Below are 11302 nucleotides of genomic sequence, written 5' to 3' on the forward strand. Positions count from 1 at the left end.
TCTGACTTGAGAATATAGTAGGTATATGTTTTTGAAAGATAAGGGTCTGTAACGTTACACTCAATGACAATGCCTTTTCACTACACGCAAAGATTACATTTGAAATGAAAGTCTCATTCTGCTATTAATGACTGATTGTGCATCCATCACATTACCAGTAATTAATTCAAGGACACAGTCGATTCATTCTGAATTGACTCATGTAAAAAAAAAAACGATATATATTCCTCCACAATGGTACACTGTTTTAGGACCTTGGGGAAGTCAGCACAGCGTCTCTCCCAATGGACCATAATAAAGAGTAGGTTACTAACTTCCTTATGAAAGCAGAGGAAAGAGCTTCTTGGTACTAGTGAGGACAGTACAACTCAAGGCGTTTTACCTGCGGTTAAGATCATAGTGCGCTCCTGAAAGAACTTCAATGCGCATTTGTAGCTCTTTTGAGAATAATCGCAATGGGAGCCTCGCAGTCTGCGGGCACTGAACACGAGTTCCAAGATCTGGCTGATCGAACTGGATGTAAGTAGCCTAGGCTTTACAATACTCTCAACAGTTTTATTTCACTTTCTATTTGATTATAATCAAATGCAAAATAACTCCTTATTTATCAATAAACAGACTAAACTTTGATGAAGGGAAAATACTCTACATGTCCAAAAGTATATGGACACTCGCTCACTGAATATATTCCAAAATTATGGGCATTAATATGGAATTGGTAACCCCTTTACTGCTATAACAGCCTCCACCCTTCTGGGAAGGCTTTCCACTAGATGTTGGAACATTGCTGCAGGGACTTGCTTCCATTTAGCCACAAGGGCATTAGTGAGGTCGGGTAATGTTGGGCGATTAGGCCTGGCTCGCAGTTGGCTTTCCAATTCATCCCAAAGGTGTTCGATGGGGTTGAGGTTAGGGCTCTGTGCAGGCCAGTAAAGTTCTTCCACACTGAACTCGAAAAACATTTTCTCTTTGGACCTCGCATTGTGCATGGGGGCATTGTCATGCTGAAACAGGAACATTTTCCCCAAACTGTTGCCCCAGAATTGAAAGCACAATATTGTCTAGAATGTCTTTGTATGCTGTAGAGTTAAGATTCCCTTTCACTGGAACTAATTGGCCTAGCCCGAACCATGAAAAACAGCCCCAGATCATTATTTCTCCTCCACCAAACTTTACAGTTGGCACTATGCATTGGTGCAGGTAGCGTTTTCCTGGCATGCGCAAAACCTAGACTTGTCTATTGGATTGCCAGATGGGGAAGCGTGATTCATCACTCCAGTAAACACGTTTCCACTGCTCCAGAGTCCAATGGCGGCGAGCTTTACACCACTCCAGCCGATGCTTGGCATTGCGCATGGTGATCTTAGGCTTGTGTGCGTGCGGCTGCTAGGCAAAAGTAAAATCATTGCATGAAGCTCCTGACAAACAGTTATTGTGCTGAAGTTGCTTCCAGAGGCAGTTTGCTACCCAGTAGTGAGTGTTGCAACCGAGGACAGACGATTTGTACGTGCTATGCGCTTCAGCACCTGGCGATCCCGTTCTGTGAGCTTGTGTTGCCTACCACTTCGCGGCTGAGCCGTTGTTGTTCCTAGATGTATCCACTTCACAATAACAGCACTTACAGTTGATTGTCCTTCTGTCATTCCATTGAACATTTGATTAGAAGGTGGTAGGTGGTGGTATGTAAGGTCAGAGGGACCACTGTTTATTGAACCAGATGTATAGAATGTCATGCAACTTGCCAATATGGCTCCATGCAAGATTAATATGTTGAGTCTACAGGTTACTCTATAGTCAGATTTTTTACTTTGTAGTAAAAAGTATAATTTGTGATTTCAATATTGCACTGTCAATTATGTATCTAAAAATTAATTGACAGTCCAACAAATATCACAGTATTTTTGGAAGTGAAAAGTGTTGCAGTCTATAACACGTGGATGAAGTACAGGTTTGCTTCCCCTCAGTGTATAACACGTGGATGAAGTACAGGTTTGCTTCCCCTCAGTGTATAACACGTGGATGAAGTACAGGTTTGCTTCCCCTCAGTGTATAACACGTGGATGAAGTACAGGTTTGCTTCCCCTCAGTGTATAACACGTGGATGAAGTACAGGTTTGCTTCCCCTCAGTGTATAACACGTGGATGAAGTACAGGTTTGCTTCCCCTCAGTGTATAACACGTGGATGAAGTACAGGTTTGCTTCCCCTCAGTGTATAACACGTGGATGAAGTACAGGTTGGCTTCCCCTCAGTGTATAACACATGGATGAAGTACAGGTTGGCTTCCCCTCAGTGTATAACACGTGGATGAAGTACAGGTTTGCTTCCCCTCAGTGTATAACACGTGGATGAAGTACAGGTTTGCTTCCCGTCAGTGTATAACACGTGGATGAAGTACAGGTTTGCTTCCCCTCAGTGTATAACACGTGGATGAAGTACAGGTTTGCTTCCCCTCAGTGTATAACACGTGGATGAAGTACAGGTTGGCTTCCCCTCAGTGTATAACACGTGGATGAAGTACAGGTTTGCTTCCCGTCAGTGTATAACACGTGGATGAAGTACAGGTTTGCTTCCCCTCAGTGTATAACACGTGGATGAAGTACAGGTTTGCTTCCCGTCAGTGTATAACACGTGGATGAAGTACAGGTTTGCTTCCCCTCAGTGTATAACACGTGGATGAAGTACAGGTTTGCTTCCCCTCAGTGTATAACACGTGGATGAAGTACAGGTTGGCTTCCCGTCAGTGTATAACACGTGGATGAAGTACAGGTTGGCTTCCCCTCAGTGTATAACACGTGGATGAAGTACAGGTTTGCTTCCCCTCAGTGTATAACACGTGGATGAAGTACAGGTTTGCTTCCCGTCAGTGTATAACACGTGGATGAAGTACAGGTTTGCTTCCCCTCAGTGTATAACACGTGGATGAAGTACAGGTTTGCTTCCCCTCAGTGTATAACACGTGGATGAAGTACAGGTTGGCTTCCCCTCAGTGTATAACACGTGGATGAAGTACAGGTTTGCTTCCCGTCAGTGTATAACACGTGGATGAAGTACAGGTTGGCTTCCCCTCAGTGTATAACACGTGGATGAAGTACAGGTTTGCTTCCCCTCAGTGTATAACACGTGGATGAAGTACAGGTTTGCTTCCCCTCAGTGTATAACACGTGGATGAAGTACAGGTTTGCTTCCCCTCAGTGTATAACACGTGGATGAAGTACAGGTTGGCTTCCCCTCAGTGTATAACACGTGGATGAAGTACAGGTTGGCTTCCCCTCAGTGTATAACACGTGGATGAAGTACAGGTTGGCTTCCCCTCAGTGTATAACACGTGGATGAAGTACAGGTTGGCTTCCCCTCAGTGTATAACACGTGGATGAAGTACAGGTTGGCTTCCCCTCAGTGTATAACACGTGGATGAAGTACAGGTTTGCTTCCCCTCAGTGTATAACACGTGGATGAAGTACAGGTTTGCTTCCCCTCAGTGTATAACACGTGGATGAAGTACAGGTTGGCTTCCCCTCAGTGTATAACACGTGGATGAAGTACAGGTTGGCTTCCCCTCAGTGTATAACACGTGGATGAAGTACAGGTTGGCTTCCCCTCAGTGTATAACACGTGGATGAAGTACAGGTTGGCTTCCCCTCAGTGTATAACACGTGGATGAAGTACAGGTTGGCTTCCCCTCAGTGTATAGCACGTACAGGTTTGAAGTGGTAGCTAGGTGTTTGGAACATTGATCTGCTAATCTTATCAGCTGGCTGCTTTCATAAACGGAATGACTGATTTTCAGAAGAGAGGGTGAGAGAGTTCAATGAAGACTGATAATAATACTCTGATTGATCATGGACCGTTTCCAATAAAATTCCAACTTAAGTTTATTACCATGTGTGTAAAGTGAGAATGGAGATCTTGACAATGAATGCACCGCCACCTACATTAATCTCTACACCTGCCTGTGCAAAGTCTAGTGTGTGGTAGCCTATTGTTCTGTGGTTACTGAAGCATATTCACCTACAGTAGTTGTTGCTCCTGTAAATATCCATTTGAGAGGTGAAGCAAGTTCCTCCTTTAAAATAAACACTATTGTCGGCTAAATAACCTCTTCCAAATATCACAAACTGTGGTTCTATAACTGTATCTAGCAACCATAACATTCAAATGCTCATGTGAAGACATTAGCCCACACATAAGTCAATAATTCAACGTTCCCTTTGAATGCAAATATAATCACACCAGTGTGTTTGTTTTTCCATCAGGCTGATTGTGTTTTTATCATCAGGCTGATTGTGTCGTAGACCCATTGTTGTCACAGTTCTGAACAGGTCTATCTGTTCTGTACCTGTTTGCACCTTATTTTTTGCTACAGTTCATTGACATGTTTTGCATTTCACAACAGATAGAATCCAGAAGGAAAGCTTGAATGAAAATGAAAAGCAGTGTAAAGATATCCAACCAGTCTAGGAGGGCGGTGTATCTGGAAAAACAATAAAGCTAATCTGCTCTAAACTACTGTGATTGGTTTCTTTCAGTTTCCCTGGAGCAGATTGGCAACATCAACAAGAGATTCAGACAGCTGAGTAACAATGAGGAGACACTAAGGTATTGTCACCCAATGCCCTAATACAGTACACCAACGTCCTCATACAGTCCACCAACGTCCTCATACAGTCCACCAACGCCCCCCTACAGTCCACCAACGCTCTCATACAGTCCACCAACGCCCTCATACAGTCCACCAACGCCCCCCTACAGTCCACCAACGCCCCCCTACAGTCCACCAACGCCCCCCTACAGTCCACCAACGTCCTCATACAGTCCACCAACGCCCTCATACAGTCCACCAACGCCCTCATACAGTCCACCAACGTCCTCATACAGTCCACCAACGCCCTCATACAGTCCACCAACGCCCCCCTACAGTCCACCAACGCCCTCATACAGTCCACCAAGGCCCTCATACAGTCCACCAACATCCTCATACAGTCCACTAACGCCCCCTACAGTCCACCAACGCCCTCATACAGTCCACCAACGCCCCCTACAGTCCACCAACGCCCTCCTACAGTCCACCAACGCCCTCCTACAGTCCACCAACGCCCCCCTACAGTACACCAACGTCCTCATACAGTCCACCAACGCCCTCATACAGTCCACCAACGTCCTCATACAGTCCACCAACACCCTCATACAGTCCACCAACGCCCCCCTACAGTCCACCAATGCCCTCATACAGTCCACCAAGGCCCTCATACAGTCCACCAACATCCTCATACAGTCCACCAACGCCCCCTACAGTCCACCAACGCCCTCATACAGTCCACCAACGCCCTACAGTCCACCAACGCCCTCATACAGTCCACCAACGCCCTATAGTCCACCAACGCCCTCATACAGTCCACCAAGGCCCTCATACAGTCCACCAACGCCCTCATACAGTCCACCAACGCCCTCATACAGTCCACCAAGGCCCTCATACAGTCCACCAACATCCTCATACAGTCCACCAACGCCCCCCTACAGTCCACCAACGCCCTCATACAGTCCACCAACGCCCCCCTACAGTCCACCAACGCCCTCATACAGTCCACCAACGCCCCCCTACAGTCCCTACACCATAATTTGCAAATAAATTCATTAAAAATCCTACAATGTGATTTTCTGCATTTTTTTCTTCTAATTTTGTCTGTCATAGTTGAAGTGTACCTATGATGAAAATTACAGGCCTCTCTCATCTTTTTAAGTGGGAGAACTTGCACAATTGGTGGCTGACTAAATACTTTTTTGCCCCACTGTAAATCTACACCTGCCTGCACGGAGTCGCATTATGAGAAATCTCATGCAGCCTTGTTTATAAGTTTGAACACTTGAATGTGAGATGTAATCTACACCTCGATTAGGCCGATAGAAATCCTCATCATTTTGTTTAATTATTTTAAATGTGAGTGTCATTATTTCTATATCGCTCACACTTTCTCCTTCTGAACTAATATTAGTGGGATGAGTGTGGCTTCGTGACAATGAACAAGAGCAGCTGCTCAGCAGTTCCACCTCCGACACCTCCAAAACATCAGCTATGCGGGTGTCGGCTATCGTCGGTTAACGCATGATCTGATTGAATCTAGGCCTAAAATAGTGCCTGCTAAGTCCTCTTGAATGTGTTGCATTGTGGGTATTTATGTTATGGCCGCACACAGACATAGGCGCACACACACACACACACACACACACACACACACACACACACACACACACAATCACTCATCATTGGCAGGTTGCCTTGCATAGTGACATAGTGATAGATTGCACATGCGTTCCCTTTAGAAAGAAAGAGGGAGTGTGCAAGTATTTATTTTTGATATTCTGTACTGTACTGAATTTAAATAATATGTATTGACAGAACAATAACCTTGACCTTTAGAAAAAAAGACGCCCTTTAACTTTGATTAATAGAGGTAAATAACTATTATATGATGTTTTCTGTTTTGCTGTTTACTTGTTACTAACGTATTGTCATGTCATGTTTTCTGTTTTGCTGTTTACTTGTTACTAACGTATTGTCATATCATGTTTCTTCTGCAGTCGAGAGGATTTGGCCAGCATCCCTGCTCTAGATAACAATCCAATCCGGGCTCAAATTATTAATGCATTCTTTGATAAAAGGTGAGTATATAGCCAAAGTGTAATATTGAAAATATCCTCCGACACATTGGTGGTGGCTGGCTTCCGGGTTAAGTGGGTATTGTGTCAAGAAGCAGTATGGCTTGGTTGGGTTGTGTTTCGGAGGACGCACGGCTCTCGACCTTCGCCTCTCCCGAGTCCGTACGGGAGTTGCAGTGATGAGACAAGACTGTAACTACGAATTCGATACCACGAAATTGGGGAGACAAATAGGTAAAAAATATATAAAATAAAAAACCATATTGAAAATATTGAAATCACTCATGCAATACATCTTTACTGCCATTGACTGTTATAACCAAGTTATTACACATAGAGAAGAGTTTTGTTCATGAAGTAATCAGTGATGCTGTGAAGGCTTTAGTCGTGAAGCATGTTCAGCACATGGCAGTCAGTGAATTGCCATGTAACTGTGACTCTATGCCTCTCTAATTGTTTGGTTGAACCAAACTGAACCCTGCCCTCACTGGTGAGCCTGGTTTAACCAGCTAAATGCCTCCTCTGTATCCTGATACAGAAACCTCCACCAGAATGAGACGGGTACAGTCCAGGAGATTGGCTTTGAGGAGTTCCTTATGGTGATGACTCACTTCCGCCCAGCACCCATGGGCCTAACGGAGGAGGAGAGGGAGAACCTGAGGAGGGAGAAACTACGATGTGAGTTTGGTTTGGTGATGAGTAAAGTAAGATTGTCTAAGACTTGGGTTAGTACCCTGGGCTAATGCCTAGGCTTTAACTCAGTGAGCTAACGTGGTCTTGAGTCATGCAGAATACATGGGTTTGATACTAAGTCAACACCAAGATTTATAATTGAAGAAAAATAACATATTCTGAGTTTCTATTCTAAGGGCTATTCTTCAAGCGTAGATAGAATTCTAACAAAGTTTCAGTTCAGTAATCATACTCTTGTCTAGAATCTAAATACGGCCTAAAGTGCACCAGCCAGTCTGTATTGATCCTCATAATCATGGCTGAATCTCAGAGGCAAATCATTCATTAGAGTCATTAGAGCCATTAGAGTCATATCCTTCCCCTGAACAATGATACTAAGAGACCCTTAAGTTACACTATATTTGGGGAGAAAATATTTGGTAAAAAACATACTGTTTAGCTTGTTCCTCTTTATTGTCTCTTCAGTTCTGTTCAACATGCATGACACAGACAGCGACGGCACCATCAACCTGGAGGAGTACAGACGGGTAACGCCTCCCTTTACTTCTCTCTCCTCACCATAGTCCTCCAGGCCCAGGGCCTGTATTCACAAAGGGCCCGATTCAGACATGGGAAATGTACGCCTTTCCTACACACTTCTCAGTAGTTGGTATTCACCTTGTGCTGGTGCTTAACAGGCTTTGCAGGCATGGTTCCCTTGGCGCACTGAATTCATTTAATTCAACTGCTGAAAACCCCTCCCACTTGCTAGCCAACAGATTTTCTCGTGGAGTTTTCATTCAATATGTTTTTCAGTAAATTTATCTGAAGCCATCCCTTTGAATTTAGTGTAGGCCTATCTTTAATTTGAATTTAGTGTAGGCCTATCTTTAATTTGAATTTAGTGTAGGCCTATCTTTAATTTGAATTTAGTGTATGCCTATCTTTAATTTGAATTTTCATGACAGACTCACTAGAATTTATGGAGAGAAGGGTTCAGAATATTAGGGATCAATTAATGAAAGCCATCTAAATATATGCATATTCATCTCTGTTTCAGAACCAATTGGTAGATTTAAAAATACTCTGATCTTGTATATTATTTAGGGTTAGGAAAGTATTTATGAATAAAATCAAATAAAATACAGTTGTTTGATTCATCCTGAAAGTTACCATATTCAATTGTTCAATCCATACATATTGGAAGGTGAGAACAGTGTACAATAGGGGTTGAACAGTAGTCCTATAAATGTACCCTAATAATCATGGAACTGTGATGACAATGGTCCTGTCGTTACGGCTTACTCATTTACCCAGCTCTTATCAATAGTTCTTATCAATCTGTAAATTGCAGTGCATGGAGAATGGTGTTATTTCCATCAGAAAAAAATTAAGTTGATGTTGTTCCACTTGGAGCCGACAGGTTTCTCGCACTTATTCACAGTTTCAGCGCATGTAAAGGTGGGATTTAAGTCAAGGTCAGAATCCGATGTATCTGTAGACACCACAGCCAACCCTTCATTTATTTGATCTCCACCCCAAACGAACAGTAGGGTGAATAGCATGCTATTCTCAAGGTCAGTATACTCTTAGAGAGAAAAGTGCATATAAGGGACTTTCCATTTACGGGTGTGTTTAACTCGGGTCGGAATTCCCCCCAAAGTGTCTCAGAGAAGTAGTGCTGATGAAACATCAGGTCCCCCTGTCCACATAGTAATCTTTTACATTAGGATCTAAAACGCAATACTGATCCTGTCAGCACTCCTATCCCTGTGACGCTTTGTGATGGATGGTTTATCATTGACCATTTTAGTATAAATTGAGTTTATTCCAATATTCATGGCAGCTTTAAAGCTGAATTGCGTGTACATCAGAAATTCAAGATAACACAATAAATGAATAAATGTTTTATGGACCATTGTGCTGTTTTCTATCTAGGTGGTGGAGGAGCTCCTATCTAAGGCTGGCACTATCGGACAGGAGACCGCCAAAGCCATCGCAGACGCTGCCATGCTGGAAGTGGCAAGCACTACAAGGGGCAAAATGGTAACGGGGTTAATCACTAACACTGCTTTATTGTACTACTGATCAAATAGTTGATGAAGTAGGTATATGAGTAAGATATGCTGATAGCGCGATTAATTAGTGAACCACACCTTATTTTGAAGTACAAAGTACCGTTCTACTGTGTACTGCTTCGTGTCGTGCCTAAGAACAGGTCATCATGCCATATTGCTTGAATTGGGTTACTTTGTTTTTCAGGAACCTGATGAATTCTATGAAGGAATCACTTTTGAAAATTTTCTACAGGTATGGTGTTACTGTGTATTGCACAACATATTCAAATGGTCTGTTTCATTAAAAAAAAGGAAATGCCATTTCACTATGAGTTATACAAACACAAGCTATTAAAACAGTGACATTTGGTGTCTTTAAATTCTGGTATACTTTAAATACTGTATACTTGATATACTTTATGCATGTTTACTTTATATAATGTATACTTTATTCTATTTACTTTATATAATGTTTATTTATATACTGTACTGTATACTTTATATACTGTATACTTGATATACTTTATGCTGTTTACTTTATATAATGTATACTTTATACTGTTTACTTTATATACTGTTTATTTATATACTGTACTGTATACTTTATGTACTGTATACTGCCATATCAGTCTTATATTCCACTACCCTTTCTCCCCTCAGATTCTAAACACCTTCGATATTGAGACGAGGATGCATGTTCGCTTCTTACACATGGACACTGCAACCTTGCGATGTGGAAAATCTAAATGAATCTCGGTCTCCTTTAAGAGACATCGTTATGGTACTGCTGTTTTTGTTGAATTAGACTCTCCCGTCTTCCTCTGTAATAAAGCCAAATACTTTTCATATGCACTAAAGTGTAATTAAATACCTTTCATATGCACTAATATTTAAATACAATTAATATGCACTAATGTTTTCATACTTTTAATTATTAATGGGAAATTATTATCAGAATAATACATTGTGATACATGACATGTAAATGCACAATATTATCTACATATACCCCCCTCAGCCTTCATACCCCCCTCCTCCCTTCATACCGCCCCCCTCATGTCAATGTTATGTTTACAGTACTAACATTTTGAGTGCCTAGATGTTCACATGACCTGTTATGTGGATCACTTCTGAGGATCAGAGTTGGCAATGGCATCCAGGGTCACTATTATTCTGGCTCACATTCAGAGCGTGAGACACGGGGCACAGTGCATTCCTACAGGGCTAGAGACTTGGGACTCATTTATCTACTTCACCCAGCTGTATTATGTCTGTGCTTTTCCAATTGAAACACTGGACACTGTCCTCTGCTATGGCCTTGGTAGGGAGACTTACAGCACTCTCTAAGTTGTAAGTTTCACCTTCCTACCCTCTAAAACCAAAGAATAACCACTTAAATGTACTACTTCTTTGTTTAAGTTCAATTTCTAATACATTAAATGGATATTGTGCCCAAAGAAGTTGTAATAGCCTTGACAGTAATTTATATACATTTTCTATAAATTAAAAATAAAAAATTGTGATGAAAAATGTCAACATTATTTGTGTTTTGCGTGCATCTTCTTGTGAATACAGAAGCACTTTACTCAGTTCCACTGAAGTAAATTAAGCAGAACGATTAGTTGATTGTTGTTCAATTTATGGAGCATACTGTATCAGTGTGAAGTTCAATATCTCTTTATTAACTAAATATAATCCCATCATGACAATGCATTTATTCTGAATTTATTTATTTGACATCATAAGTTCAATTAAACAATTCACTGTACAAAATGTGGATAGCAAAACCAATGCTTTGAATGTACATTTACACCTTTATGAGGAAACATGAGTTTCTTTAAAAATAAATATGGACTACTACCTTCACAAACAACATTTTAAAATTAATTCAGTTTGGAAAATCAAACAGATTTATAAA

The 11302-nt window shown here is 41.7% G+C and overlaps 1 protein-coding gene across 1 annotated transcript; it reads left to right on the forward strand.

Moving 5' to 3' along the window:
- The first annotated feature begins 254 nt into the window (after positions 1 to 254).
- Positions 255 to 10925, forward strand: LOC115140335 (calcineurin B homologous protein 3-like). Its single transcript, XM_029678674.2, has 8 exons — positions 255 to 519; positions 4529 to 4598; positions 6579 to 6659; positions 7195 to 7334; positions 7815 to 7876; positions 9267 to 9374; positions 9591 to 9638; positions 10046 to 10925. Exons 1-8 carry the CDS (start codon positions 456 to 458, stop codon positions 10133 to 10135), a joined length of 663 nt encoding a protein of 220 aa, XP_029534534.1. The 5' UTR covers positions 255 to 455; the 3' UTR covers positions 10136 to 10925.
- The last annotated feature ends 377 nt before the right edge of the window (positions 10926 to 11302 follow it).

This window comes from Oncorhynchus nerka, linkage group LG13, assembly GCF_034236695.1.
Source record: "Oncorhynchus nerka isolate Pitt River linkage group LG13, Oner_Uvic_2.0, whole genome shotgun sequence".
NCBI classification, from domain to species: domain Eukaryota; kingdom Metazoa; phylum Chordata; class Actinopteri; order Salmoniformes; family Salmonidae; genus Oncorhynchus; species Oncorhynchus nerka.